The 15,758-nt window shown below is 41.3% G+C and overlaps 1 protein-coding gene across 1 annotated transcript in view; it reads left to right on the forward strand.

The window, feature by feature from the left end:
* LOC308084582 (uncharacterized protein) overlaps nucleotides 1-11,199 on the forward strand; it is an 84,685-nt gene extending 73,486 nt beyond the window's left edge. The window contains exons 32-35 of the mRNA XM_080427299.1: nucleotides 692-850; nucleotides 8,704-8,805; nucleotides 9,586-9,666; nucleotides 9,869-11,199. Coding sequence (XP_080283425.1) covers nucleotides 692-850; nucleotides 8,704-8,805; nucleotides 9,586-9,666; nucleotides 9,869-9,892 — 366 coding nt within the window. The 3' untranslated portion in view covers nucleotides 9,893-11,199. The remainder of the gene's footprint in view (nucleotides 1-691; nucleotides 851-8,703; nucleotides 8,806-9,585; nucleotides 9,667-9,868) is intronic.
* The last annotated feature ends 4,559 nt before the right edge of the window (nucleotides 11,200-15,758 follow it).

A 15,758-nucleotide genomic window follows, 5' to 3' on the forward strand; every position in this document is an offset into this window, starting at 1 on the left:
ACATGTTTTAAATATAATTGCCTCTATGATTGTGTATGTGGGAACAAAGCAGTTTGGACTCCTGCCTGTTATAAAAATAAAACAAAAGCTTTCAAAGATTTAGAAAAACAAAGTAACAATGCTTCTGCTTTTTTAATCCTGTGTGTGTGTGTGTGTGTGTGTGTGTGTGTGTGTGTGTGTGTGTGTGTGTGTGTGTGTGTGTGTGTGTGTGTGTGTGTGTGTGTGTGTGTGTGTGTGTGTGTGTGTGTGTGTGTGTGTGTGTGTGTGTGTGTGTGTGTGTGTGTGTGAATAATGAATAATGTATCATAATCTAACATGTGTTTTCTGTGTTTACCTCATTCTCTCTACATCCACACAACCTTCCTGTTCATCCTCCCTCTGACCTCACTTCCTCTGACCTCACTTCCTCTGACCTCACTTCCTCTGACCTCACTTCCTCTGACCTGTCCTCCAAATATCCCTCCATCTACTCCCTCTCTCTCCTCTCTCTCTCTATCTATCTCTGTCTGTCCCTTCTCTCTCTCTCTCTCTCTCTCTCTCTCTCTCTCTCTCTCTCTCTCTCTCTCTCTCTCTCTCTCTCTCTCTCTCTCTCTCTCTCTGTCTCTCTCTCTCTCTCTCTCTCTGTGTCTCTCTCTGTGTCTCTCTCTCTCCGTCTCTCACATCGTGCGGTCACGTCACATCGTGCGGTCAGGACTTCGATAAGCCTCAGGAGGACGCGTTGCGTCATCACGCCAGCATCAGTGAGCTGAAGAGGAACTTCATGGCGTCCGCCCCGGAGCCCCGCCCCAGCGAGTGGGACAAGCGCCTCTCTAGCCACTCCCCCTTCCGCGGGGTCAACGGGCAAGACGGGGTAAGACGGTTGACCTTTGACCTTGTGTTGCTTGTCACATAAAGACGGTTGACCTTTGACCTTGTGTTGCTTGTCACAAAGATGGTTGACCTTTGACCTTGTGTTGCTTGTCACAAAGATGGTTGACCTTTGACCTTGTGTTGCTTGTCACATAAAGATGGTTGACCTTTGACCAACCATCGCTGCACGTCTTTGCGTTGACGTGGCGTTGCCATGGAAACAATGTGCATGACGCTGGCTATAATGGGACAGAGACTGAAGCGTTGGTCTCTTACAAACACTAGCGTTGGTAGTGTTCCTAAGAGTTTGTTTCTGTCGGTTTAACTTTTAATTTTGGTTGTTTCGTGTTTGTCTCTTATCACTGAACCTGAGCTGGACCCTCCTGCATGACCAGGAAGTGAAATAGGCTCTATGCACAGCAGCCATATTGTAAAGAAACTGGGTCTCTTCCTTACTTCCTTCACAGGTTGTTACGAACGCTTGTTTTCTATTGCTGTATTGTTTATTGGATTGTTTATTGGATCTTGTTTAGTCGATACACTTATTTGTTTTAGCTCATGCTCATTTGATTTAGCTATTTTGTCTCATCTGTTTAAGGAAATAGGTAGCTGATATATTGCACTTTTACCTTAGCGCTAGGTATACTCTTGGTTGCTTGTTTTTGCAGAAAATGCACTAAAGACTTCTGGTGATTAGTAGTTTTCGTTCCCTACCTATGTTGAATGCACTTATTGTAAGTCGCTTTGGATAAAAGCGTCTGCTAAATGACTGTAATGTAATGTTACCAATGATACTAATGAAGGCTCTGTTCCATTCTGGTTGTTACCAATGATACTAATGAAGGCTCTGTTCCATTCTGGTTGTTACAGTACCAATGATACTAATGAAGGCTCTGTTCCATTCTGGTTGTTACCAATGATACTAGTGAAGGCTCTGTTCCATTCTGGTCAAACAGAGTCAGGGTGCTGATATTGTGCATGTCGGCTCGCTGGCCAAATTCCAACACCCCGACGTCCACACTCGCTCACTCCACTCGCGCATTAGTCCCGCCTCCGAGTGAGGAGGAGAGGATTATATGCGAGTCCAGAGGAATCAAGCCGGCTGGACTGACGGACACGATCCAATTCCTACTCCTGCTCACTCGCTCTCTACTCCTGCATGTCATGTTGTAATGTACAGCCCATTAGATGCTGTATTCATATATCAGCTGTTTTACATGCATTCTCGCACAACAAACAGTATGATTGTATAAATACAAATCAACCCATTATTTAATGTGTTGCTGCAGTAGCTTAGATCACTGTTATTCAGAAAGATATATTATATAAATAAACTTCAGTATCTCGCAGTTTAATTAAATGGGACACTTTCACTCTCAAACCGTTCAACACATGCATGCAGGCATGTTATGTTTACATTGTAGGATAAGAGCATGTTATGTTTACGTTGTAGGATAAGAGCATGTTATGTTTACATTTTAGGATAAGAGCAGATCCATATTTCGTCAGCTCTAAAACATCCCTTTGAAGCCCGTGACACAGCGCTGCCTCTTATACTGTCTACACTAGTTATGCTTTGGTGTTGTGTGTGAAAAAAGCTGATCTATAAGCTTACAACGCACAACGATGCAACGTGGTGTGAGCTTATAGATTAGCTTTTTTCATACCTGACACCAGAGCACAACTATAGTGTAAGTCAAGCTTGACTTTACTGCACTTTATGGCACTTTACTGCACTTTATGGCACTTTACTGCACTTTATGGCACTTTACTGCACCCAAAGTGGAATGACATCAGAGCAACTTCTTCTCTCTTTCCCCACTGAACTGTCTCTCCTGCTATCTTCACGTGTGTGTGTGTGTGTGTGTGTGTGTGTGTGTGTGTGTGTGTGTGTGTGTGTGTGTGTGTGTGTGTGTGTGTGTGTGTGTGTGTGTGTGTGTGTGTGTGTGTGTGTGTGTGTGTGTGTGTGTGTGTGTGTGTGTGTGTGTGTGTGTGTGTGTGTGCGCTACAGTTTAGGCAGGAATAAGGACATGTAATGTATCTAGTTGGACAGCAGGGGGAGTAGTTCCATAGTTAACCTATTTGATGTGACATGAATGTCAAACACAATCTAGTCGACAGGAAAGGTCGTTAGAGTTGAGGCTAAAAAAATAATAGAAGATTTGGCCAAAATGAAGAACATTCAGTGACAATAGAAGAGCATTTAGCCAAAATAACAGATCTACCAGTGACATCATCGACGGGGAGTCCAAGCTAATAGAAACTGCATGTTTTTTATTCCAGTATAGTCGGCATGCTATAATGGAAGCCATTGTTCTTGCGTTAATAAAAAATCTAAATGAAAAATGTTGTTTGTAAAAAATAAAAAAAAAGACTAATGGTGATGTCACTGGTAGGCAGGTTTCCACAGCCCCAGAGTAGAAACACATCTCACCATTTTATCATGAGCATTAGAGGACCAATTATATGAAGATAGGTTGAAAATCAGTGAACTCAGTGGTTCTCAACCTTTTCAGACCCCCCAAAATAATCATATTTGAACTGGGGACCCCCCAAAATCATCATATTTGAACTGGCAACCCCCCAAAATCATCATATTTGAACTGGGGACCCCCCACCCTGACAAGCACTTTAATTGTAGGAGTTGAGGCATTTTCATTTAGTTTGACTAGGTTCCACAGATAAATATAGTGAAAATAGCCGATCTGCAAGCTCACAACGGACGCATTGTGAGCTTGTAGATCTGCTATTTTCACAATTTTTGCCTCTTTCTTATTATTATTTGACAATTTGACCAATGTTTGACCAGTTTTAATAGTATAGTTTGTTGATTACTTTTGATACATTAAAGGAGAGTACCGGTCATTTTAGGTTGTATGTTTGATGTGTCGCTAATCACTCACCAACATACAAAGGAACGTTGAATATTTCCAGATCTGCCCCTGTTGTCCATTCTGCAGACCCCTTGCAGCGGCATAATGGGAGACGTGTGTAAGAGTGAAAATCGTCTATTTTAACAGATGCTAAGCTTGTTTTTTTCTCCTAATACTCATCGTGGAGTCTCATGATACTCAAACATGCGCTGAATGTCCCGCACGAGCTACCGCTAATGCAGAACGACATGACGCTGGTTGCTTGTTTCTCTCACAAAATCTGGCACACGCGCATGTTTGAGTATCATGAGACTCCACGATGAGTATTGGGAGAAAAAAACAAGCTTAGCATCGGTTAAAATAGACGATTTTCACTCTTACACACGTGTCCCATTATGCCGCTGCAAGGGGTCTGCAGAATGGACAACAGGGGCAGATCTGGAAAAATTCAACGTTCCTTTGTATGTTGGTGAGTGATTAGCGACACATCAAACATACAACCTAAAATGACCGGTACTCTCCTTTAATGATCTATCATTTTCTCCCCCCCCCCCCCCTTTTTGGGTATTAAAAAGGTCGTAAAAGTCCTTAAATTGACACTTGTCACTGTCATCTGGGGACCCCCCCACCCCCCGGGGGGAAAAAATCATGTGGAGACCCCCCTGGGGGTCCCGACCCACAGGTTGAGAACCACTGCTTTAGCTGAGTTTAAGAGCTTCAGTGATGTCATCTCAAACATCTCAGCATTGCTCTCTTCTCCTCCTCACCTCCTATCCTCCTCCCTTTCTTCCTTTCTTCCTTCTCCCCCCCCCCCGTTCAGTTTGTCATCCGTCTACCGCGGGGCCCCCTGCTGGACTTCTACTCCAAACGCTGAGGGGGAGCCCCGCCCCTCCGCAGAGGAGAGAGGAGAACCTCATCCAATCATCTTGCTTCATCCTCCTCTCCAGCTTCCTCCTCATTCGCTCGCCTCTCCTGCTGCTGCTCCTCCTCTCTATGACATCACCGCTCTTCCTCTCTGCCCATCCTCTTCCTCTTCCTCTACTTCAGACGTTAAGCCCCGCCCCCTTTGGAGAAAAAAACGTGGTGCTTTTTCTGACCTCTGACCGTTAAATACCTGACTCCGCCCCCTACCTAACCTGTGTTCTACCTGACTCCGCCTCCTACCTAACCTGTGTTCTATATGACTCCGCCTCCTACCTTACCTGTGTTCTACCTGACTCCTCCCCCTACCTAACCTGTGTTCTACCTGACTCCTCCCCCTACCTAACCTGTGTTCTACCTGACTCCTCCCCCTACCTAGCCTGTGTTCTACCTGACTCCTCCCCCTACCTAACCTGTGTTCTACCTGACTCCTCCCCCTACCTAACGTGTGTTCTACCTGACTCCGCCCCCTACCTAACCTGTGTTCTACCTGACTCCGCCTCCTACCTAACCTGTGTTTTACCTGACTCCTCCCCCTACCTAACCTGTGTTCCAAAGAACTGAAAACAGGATAAAACTCACTTCTCTTTTGTGTTGTTGTTATTTGGTCTGACCTTTGACCTAGCCTTGGATCATAGATGTATTTGATCCAGTCTGACATTTTCTCGTGCATCTTGGTCTCAGTCTCCCTAATAGGCGCTGGAAATCTGCGCGCAAAGCCTGTACTTCTCCTTACATGTACACATGCAGCATATAAAGTGCTGACCCTGTAGCCACGGGTGTTAGCTCGACATTCAGAACCTGTGTTCACTGTATTATTCCCTATTTTTCCAATTTATGTGTGTTTTAATCTGGTCTCTGCCTGAACGCCGTTGTATTTCCTTGTTTACATCAACTGTAATACCGGCTTTTACCTGATGCTCCCCCCTCGCCACTACCACCTGTTGAGGAATACAGGGAACTTCCGACGCAGACGGGATTAAAACACATATTTATTGAAAAATACAGATTAATACCGTGAACACAGGTTCCGAATGTCGAGTTAACATCTGCGGCTACAGGGTCAATACTTTATATGTTTTTGTGCAGAGAAGTCCACTTTCTTGGTATCCGTAAGGACTCGAGCAGCAGCGTTCTGAATCGACTGGAGTCGTCGGATCCATTTATTTTATTTAGGGAGACCTGTAAAGACGCCGTTACAGTAGTCAAGTCTACTGGAGATGAATGCATGGACACGTTTTAAGGTGAAAGTAGGCTGACTTTGTCATGGTGTTAATGTGGTGGAGTCCTTGACCCGTTTGGAACCTCACCCTCCACGACAGCTCCGAGTTGAGGTTCCTCTTCGTAGGCTACCGGCAGAGTGTGACACTGGCGAACGGTGGCCAACAGTTCCCATTTTTACCTTTTTTCTGCGAATCGTATCCATAAAGTAAAGGTAGTCCTCTCAGATGTTTGAAGTCTTAGCGAAAAAGAACATTTAAGCGACAGAGCGTTTAAATAGCTTTTTTTGTCAACCAGTTCCATATTTTCTCACTGATCAGAGCTAGTGGAGTCCATGACTGCACCAAGGTCTGTGGTTTTTGTCCCTCCATATTATAAAGAAACTGGTCCTCTTCCTTACTTCCTTCACAGGGTGTTACCAATGATACTAATGAAGGCTCTGTTCCATTCTGGTCAAACAGAGTCAGGGTGTTGACACTGGAAACACTTTGCCACACTAGTGGGTCTCAAAGTGTGGTCCAGGGACCCTCATGGTTCCTTGAGGAGGGTTCCAACTGGGCCCTTACGGGTGTGTAACTCTGAGAGTGTACAAATGGAACCAAATGGACCCGTTGGTTGATTGTTTGTTTGATTGAATGATATATTAACAGTTTGAAAAAAAAGAACAGGAAGTACAGTTCTATACATGATCTGTTAAAAGGATTAAACCCAAGAAAGGCTTGTTTCCATTGGAGTCCTTTGTACTCAATTCATTGAAAATTAAGTAGACAGACAAATACAATACTATGCAAAAAACAACAACATATAAACGAGTTGTAATCAAGCAGAAAAATATGTACAGTAAACAGTTCTGGTGATAGGCTTGGACCATTAAGGGTTCATCTGGTTCCATTTGTACACTCTCAGAGTTACGGGGGTCCTTGAAATTAAAACGTTTAAGAACCACTGTGCTACACTAAATGGAACAGAGCCTTCAATAGTATCATTGGTAAGACCTGTGAAGGAAGTAAGGAAGAGGCCCAATTTCTTTCCACTATGTCTGCTGGGCAAAGAGCCTATTGTGGTCTTAGTATTTAAAATAAGGAAAACTTGAGGCAGCTTAACGGTGTTGTAATAAATGTTTATTCTTCACTTGTTGCATGACAATCAATCATTAACAGAAATAAGCACATGGAAGGCTCCGGTTCCTTTTTGATTCACAAGTTGACGTCATGTTAATGTTTTCCATACAGTGTGGTTCCTGAGGACATTTTAACAGTGTTTGTTCATTATGTATGTTTTATTTATTATCATGGGACAACTGAAGGCAGCTTAAAGGCATAATATGTAACGTTGGCCTGTGTTTACATAAAACAATAAATACAGTTTTCACTGTTTGTTTTGACAGGCCAAAAAACATCCTGTTTACCAAAACAAACAGTGAAAACACCAAAATACAGTGAGAGGACAATGTAATTCGCTCTGTAGTGTGTTTCTATAGGTAAACACCACCACACTACTACTGTAGTGTGTTTCTATAGGTAAACACCACCACACTACTGTAGTGTGTTTCTATAGGTAAACACCACACTACTGTAGTGTGTTTCTATAGGTAAACACCACCACACTACTACTGTAGTGTGTTTCTATAGGTAAACACCACCACACTACTGTAGTGTGTTTCTATAGGTAAACACCACACTACTGTAGTGTGTTTCTATAGGTAAACACCACCACACTACTACTGTAGTGTGTTTCTATAGGTAAACACCACCACACTAATGTAGTGTGTTTCTATAGGTAAACACCACCACACTACTGTAGTGTGTTTCTATAGGTAAACACCACCACACTACTACTGTAGTGTGTTTCTATAGGTAAACACCACCACACTACTGTAGTGTGTTTCTATAGGTAAACACCACCACACTACTGTAGTGTGTTTCTATAGGTAAACACCACCACACTACTGTAGTGTGTTTCTATAGGTAAACACCACCACACTACTGTAGTGTGTTTCTATAGGTAAACACCACACTACTGTAGTGTGTTTCTATAGGTAAACACCACCAACCACACTACCTTAGTGTGTTTCTATATGTAAACACCACCAACCACACTACTGTAGTGTGTTTCTATAGGTAAACACCACCACACTACTGTAGTGTGTTTCTATAGGTAAACATCACCACACTACTGTAGTGTGTTTCTATAGGTAAACACCACACTACTGTAGTGTGTTTCTATAGGTAAACACCACCACACTACTGTAGTGTGTTTCTATAGGTAAACACCACACTACTGTAGTGTGTTTCTATAGGTAAACACCACCACACTACTGTAGTGTGTTTCTATAGGTAAACACCACCACACTACTCCAGTGGCTGGTGGCTGCTGCTATAGAGGAAATGATGGGTAGAAAATGTATTTTTTGTTATGTAATCATAGGGCAAAGTTACATATTATGCCTGTAGTGGTATTATACTGGTATAATAGTATTCTATGTGTTTTTCTTGGCATTTGCATGACAATTAATTTCTAACAGAAATAAAATAATACAAATTGTGCAGATGTGCTTCTGTTTGTTCCTTTGAAGGCCCTTGGTATTTGTTCAATTAAAAGTATTTGTTCATTTAAAGGTATTTGTTCAATTAAAATTATTTGTTCATTTAAAGGTATTTGTTCAATTACAAGTATTTGTTCATTTAAAGGTATTCGTTCATTTAAAGGTATTCGTTCATTCAAAAGTTTGTGCGTGTGTGTGTGTGTGTGTGTGTGTGTGTGTGTGTGTGTGTGTGTGTGTGTGTGTGGTGTGTGTGTGTAATAAATAAAGGTAATAAATGTATTGCGCCCCCTACAGGTGACAGTAGACGGGTCGGTCGGGGAGTCTGTGTCCTCTGTCGTCACCACGGAGACGGATGGAGCCACCTCTGTTACCACGACAACCACTCACATCTCCAAGGTACCTGTCTGTCTGTCTGTCTGTCTGTCTGTCTGTCTCCGTCCGACTGATATATAATTTAGTTGCACTCATACCAAACATATCAGATCTACAAGCTCACAACGAGTCACAGTGGACATGTTAAATCAGACATTACCAACTATATCTCTGTTCTGCTATGATGACATTATGTCTGTAATTATAACAAGCTTCCTGCCGTCTTAATTGATTGATTGATTGAATACTTTATTAGTCAGGAATGCAAACAGCAAGAGGTACAGTCAGACATTAAAGGAATAGTTCACCCCAAAAAATATTTTTTTTCTATGGATGAGTCACCCCATGGAGACTTGAATTCATGGATATTTTTTGTTTTATTGTCGCATTCCTAAGACAATAATTTGATGACCGGCAGCGGTTCCCGTAGGAGACACAAAGAGTCTCCTTTGTATCTCCTACCGGAACCGCTTAGTTCCGTGAGTGAGCCCGCCTGGGGAGCCAGAGCCCCGGGTTGTCCCAGGTACGATTCCAGGCCAGCAATGTGTCCATGTGTGTCCCTGAGCAAGACTCTTAACTCTTCATTGCTCCCAGAGTCCCTTAGAATGGCTGCTCACTGCTCCATAGGATGGGTAAAAATACACATTTCACCTATGTGCTTGGAATAGAGGCTAGTAAGGTTTATAATGACAATCCACTTTCCCTGGTAATCTGTCCAGATCTAATTCTCTGTCTGTCTGTCTGTCTGTCTGTCTGTCTGTCTGTCTGTCTGTCTGTCTGTCTGTCTGTCTGTCTGTCTCTCAGGTGGTGAAGACAGGCTCTTCAGAGTCTCGTGTGGAGAAGAGGATTGTAATAACTGCTGACTCAGATGCTGATCTGGATCAGGTACAAATGATACATAATGTGATACTGAAACCCCCACCCCCCCCCCCCCCCCCCGTTGACAATACGGGACGGGACCATTTATTTTGGTACCAAGTCACATCTCCAGGTGCTCTTCTAAGTACTAGACCTAGAAAGTTATGTGCACCCCTGGTTATGAAGATGTAGATGAATAATAATATTAATAATGTTTTTTTGTTTACAGGGAACTGATGGGGCGTCGGCCTAACTGAACCTTCATCATCATCATCATCGGCGTCCACTCTCTTCCTGCTCTCTAGCGCCCCCACCAGGCAGCTGGCCCACACGTGTCGCACCGCTAACCGCTAACCCAAGCGGAGTCACAGTGATGACATCATCACCACCCTGGATGTTTCATAGTATTTATTATAAATGAGCCACTTAGAGCCTGTAAAACCTCACTCCTGCCCCCTAGTGGCTGGATGACTGATTGAATGAATACATTCAGATGATAATAATAAGAGGATTAATCAGATCAAAGATCACACGATAAGCTTCAATTAAACTCTGCGGTACGACAGTGTCGCTCGCCAAGATAATAAATAACCGATCTTTACACGTTTGTAGAAGTTCTTCCAGGAAGTGAAGCCGTTCATGTTTTATTTTACTGATCAATCAATGGATGGTGTTCCGGCTTCGATCAATGGAACTAACGAAGAAGAACTTTAAGTTCCTCTTTATGCAAAATGTTCAGTCTGTGAACTTCAACCAGAAGACTCACAACTCTGTGTCAAGTTATTTACATCAAGTTGTTTATCTTTCAAAGCACCTGATTTGTAGATCCGTTTTTGTGTTTTTATTTTATTTGACGAGCGACACCCGCCTGCCACGTAATATAAATGAAGCTTAAAAAGATCCCTGGCTAATAAGCCTTGTATGCCTTAATACATTATAATAGCCCTCTAGAACTAAAATTACTTCCTTATAAAAAACATTGTTGCTGTCCGGCAGGAACCAGCTAACTCCATTTTGACGCTTTTGCATTTTTTTTCCATAAATCAGGTCCATTGAAACCCTTTATGTCTGTGTGTTGGTAAAAAAAATATATTGAACCAATGAAAAGCATTAAAAAGCGCTTCTGACAAAACCAGCTAACTCCATTGGATCCTCAAATGTTCTGCTAAACCAGCTAACTCCACCGGAGTTAGCTGGTTTAGCAGACTCCAGGCTCCACCCCCTTTTGACCTCCAACCTCATTGTGAGCTTGGAGTTCCATTCAGCTGTTCTTATCGGTGATGAACAAAACCTCCTAACTCCTAAAAAATTATCATTTTGGAGTTAGCTGGTTCCTGCCGGACTGCAGAGATATACCTTTGATGCTCAGATGAACCTTAGGAAGTATTAAGTAGTTTGTGTATCCATACATTCCATACATTCCATAGGGCCAGTGGTGGAAAAAGTACTAAAATTCTCTACTTAAGTAAAAGTACCAATACTGCAGTATAAAAATACTCTGTTACAAGTAAAAGTCCAGAATTCAAAATTTACTTGAGTAAAAGTACAAAAGTATTGGCATCAAAATGTACTTAAAGTACCAAAAGTAAAAGTACTAAATATTTGAAAATAGCCGATCTACAAGCTCACAACGCGTCGCGATGCGACGCGTTGTGAGCTTGTAGATCGGCTATTTTCAAATAGCCTAGGTATAAAATAGGGTTAAAGTGGTTAATGTGTGTTTCATAATATCATAATTTATATCTGAAAAGTAACTAGTAACTAAAGTTTTCAAGTAAATGTAGTGGAGTAAAGGTACAATATTTGTCTCTGAGATGTAGTGGAGTAGAAGTAAAAGTATTGGAAATTGGAAATACTCAAGTAAAGTACAAATACCTCAAAATTGTACTTAAGTACAGTACTTAAGTAAATGTACTTAGTTACTTTCCACCACTGCATAGGGCTGGACCACACATGGTCACACAATGACATCATCAACTTGCGACGGCCAGTGTCCCCCTTGAGTAAAAGATGAACCGTTTCTAAAATAAATGAAACATTGAAGGTGTTTTTTATTTTTAAGTTTAGTTACAGAGGGCGATTGTAACGTATTAAGGCATGTAATATAAGGCTTTTTGGATCACAGAAAAGTGATGTCTCACCCCGATGTTTAGAAAAGTGTTTACAACGACACTGGGGGAGAAAAACAAACACATTCCTAGTTTTCAGTTTAGAGAATTCATTGTATTTTAAATGCTTAAAAAAAACACATTTTCCTTCTTTGGCAGTTTAATATAATAGATTTGTTTTTGCATTCTGCTAATCTTATATAATTATATAAATGCACTCTTCTTTCATAGACATAGGCATTTTCAGCGTTCATCTCCTTGGTTGCTATGGGAACATCTACTGATCGTTTGTTTACGTGTGTTATCGTTGTTTTTGTTTGTTGTCGTTTCTTTTTTTAACGAGGAGCAGTTGTAACTGACATACCTCACATGAACATATCCACGCTCAGGTAAAAAGACAAAAAAACAACAAACGATAAGGTTCTTTTATTCCCCCCTCTTCCTCGACTTAGCCAAGTAAAGAAGGTGAACTAGCAGCCTATTATACCGCTTGTTGTAAAGTTTGGAACTGAAGAAATCGTATCTATTTTGAGATGTTTCTCTGTTTTATAGAAAGTGATACTTTTTTATAGTAGTTTGTATCAAAGGAAGGTTTTTAAGTTATTCGTAAATAATTATCCACAGCTGGTTTTTACATACCGTTTTGTTTTTCCTTTTACACCGAAGCTTTGATTTTTTTTTTACTTTATTGTACGACTGTGTCTCTCGCCAAAGATAACCGATCTATAAGCTCGCATCGCATGGCGATGCTAGCTTGCAGATCAGATTTCTTTGGCGAGAGACACCTTGGTATGACGGAGTACACGTTAAACACACATTGGGAGGCGGGGTCTAAATGTTAAACACGCATTGGCAGGGTCTAAACAAACGACCTCGTTTACTTAAATTACCTAAACTCGATATATCTTAGATATATCAAACTCGGAAAACAAAACGGCCAATGGGGTGCTTCCCTCTGCACTACGTTTTAGCTTGATTTGCATGTTTTTCGTTTTGTTGTTACGAAGGTTTTATTTTTTATCCGTGTACCTCAGGGTTGCGATGTTCGTTGTTACGACCACAGACCTCTGTACGATTTGTATGAAGAATGTTCACGTGTCAATTGTTATCCGTCCATCCCCGAGTTTGTTTAAATTGTAAGTTTTTGTCTGGGTTTTACGAGGTCACAATCAAACCACGCGTGAAAAAAAGATCCCGATTTCTATTTGGTCGCAGGACGGAGATAGCAGATCTGTCGGCTGTCTCCATCTCACGAGGTCTTGTAAAGGAAACAAAAGAGTTGAAGGCAGCTTTTCTTTGTCTCTGTTTCTCGTAGGCGCACATTTCTTTAGCATTTCTTTAAAGGCAGACTATGTAATTTTGCCCTGTGTTTACATAACATTTTACCCCCCCCCCCTCTCTCTCCCCCTCAGAGAGAGAGCGAGGGAGAGGGAGGGGCGAGGCCAAGTTTGAATCCTCGTTTACAAACAAAGATAGTACACCAGTATAAACAAAAGTTACATAGTACACCTTTAAAATATCTATAACATTTCTGTCTTTTATACAAGTTCTACTATACAGTAACTGATTTGTAAAGTACTCTGCTGCGGCCTGTTTGTTCAGGCTCCTCCTACCAGACATGTAAACATCGTTAAAGGTGCAATCCGCTCAGTTTCAGTTTCTCGTCCCGCCACTGGGACTCGAACCTTTACATTTCTACCACTCCCCTTCCATGACGGAATCCCCGCTTTGCTCACGGGGGAAACATTTGGGCTCATGATCTTCGGGCACTATTAATCAACCCAGTAGGAGTTACAGGTCTTTAACTCTGAGAGTGTACAAATGGAACCAAATGGACTTCTGTTTCCATTTGTACACTCTCGGAGTTAACACAGAGTGTGGATTGACGTCCCAGAGATAAAAAAAATTATAAAAAAATACAAAATGAATCATTCCCAGACCCTTGAAAACTGGGGGATCTTGACAATGTAAAAGTTTTGAGAATCACTGCCCTACCACTCACCACCAGTAGGGGTCCTCCCAGACACCAGAGCTGGGGGACCACCTTATATTACATTAACTTACAGATTGGTAATTCACCCCAAAAAATTACACCCTAAAAAATTACTTATTTTCTATCTATCACACACTCCATGAAGCCTTGAATTCATGTCACATTCCTGAGACAATAATGTGATGACGGGGTGGTAGGTCAGTAGGTCAGTAGGTCAGTAGGTCAGTAGGAGACTCAATTGAATCCACCAGTCATCAAATTATTGGCTCAGGAATGTTGACATAATCTCCATGAATTCCAGGCTTCATGGGGTGTGTAAGTGATAGAAAATAAGTAATTTTTGGGGTGAACTACTCCTTTAAAATAAAGTTGTATTCATCACAATAAGTTCAGGATTGCAGCTTTAAATGTCACATTGATTAATCCTTCTGTCCAGCTGTATGTGTTGACTTTTAGACTTAATTGATCAAATCAAATCAAATAAAAATACTTGGACTTCAACGGCAATTATTTGTGACTTTGACTTAACTTGAGTCTTTTAGGTTAGGACTTGACTTACTGGTGACTTTGTCCCACCTCAGCTTCACATGTTTGAGAACCAGGGATGCACCAATTCTGGGCCAATACCCACCTTTAAAATAACAATTTAATCGATACCCTATACCGATATTCCTTTAATTTGTTAAATTATTTCCCCCTTTAGTGCCCGGGGGAGACACAATAAATCTTCATCATAAAAAATGACTGGATCGTTTTCAGCTTGGTAGTTTACAAGATGCAGCAACATTTAGTCGGCGGAGAATTAATGCGTCACGACAACAGATAAAAATCGGCTCCATCTGTGAATGTCAAACTTATTTACCGATAACGATATCTACCGATACCGCCGGATATTGTCCGATGCCGATATGTGGCCGATATATCGGTGCTCCCTCATGAGAAGCATTTTAGACGCATGTTTCATGTTTGCTAGACGTCTATTTTTTTTTCTTTAGTTTTTGACCCTACGTGAAGCTTTTGCTACGGTAGCCCACAGGGACGAGCCCCCACTTTTAACAACAAAGTAGACTTTTACATGAAGAAAGAAACTCTAGTTTTTAGAACTTTGGAAAATATTGTTGGCTTTGTGTCTGATCCCTGTCTTTTTATGAAAAATAAAACATTGGAGGAAAATAAACACGATCTTGACTACTGTGGTGCGTGAGTGTGCGTGTGCGTGTGCGTGTGCGCGCGCGCGCGCGTGTGTGTGTGTGTGTGTGTGTGTGTGTGTGTGTGTGTGTGTGTGTGTGTGTGTGTGTGTGTGTGTGTGTGTGAGTGAATGAGAATCCCATTTCACTCAATAAAATAAATGAAATGAATATGTAATGCAAATTAGATGTTTCATACAGTATATCTGTTGTCTGTTGTCCAAAATATAAACTTTTCAGGAAGAAAAAAAAACATGTTTGTAGAACAACACAACACTGCCTCATCAAAGTTGGTATGGTGACTTTATACATTGTCAGATATTTGAATGTGTCCTTATATTATCTTCACTTTACCCAAATACATTATATTATATTATTAATATATTAAATACATTATATTATATTATTATTATATTAAATACATTATATTATCATCACTTTACCCAAATACAGCTCAAGTGGATGTTTTTGAACATTAATGTCATTCTAATCAATGATGGACCAAACAATAATCTCCACAAGGTGGAGTTAGGAGGTTTGAACGACAGTTTGAGGATCCAATGGAGTTAGGAGGTTTAGTCAGAAGCGCTTTTTAATACTTTTCATTGGTTCAATGGGCTTCATGCAGCAATAAGTTCCTAATGTTTCCTCTTACATTTCTTCCTAAGTGAATTCCTAAGTGAAGTCGAGTCAAATTCATGAAACGTTCTTAAAAGGCAGAATTGTTCGTAACTAACTATGTTCTTCTGATGATGAATCCCAATCCTCGTCACTTGATGGGGTGTGCCAGTTAATCCTAATTACCATAGGGAGCCGCCCCACCAATCCCCA

The sequence above is a fragment of the Gymnoscopelus braueri genome (genome assembly GCF_963280865.1).
Source record: "Gymnoscopelus braueri genome assembly, chromosome: 4".
Taxonomy (NCBI): Eukaryota; Metazoa; Chordata; class Actinopteri; order Myctophiformes; family Myctophidae; genus Gymnoscopelus; species Gymnoscopelus braueri.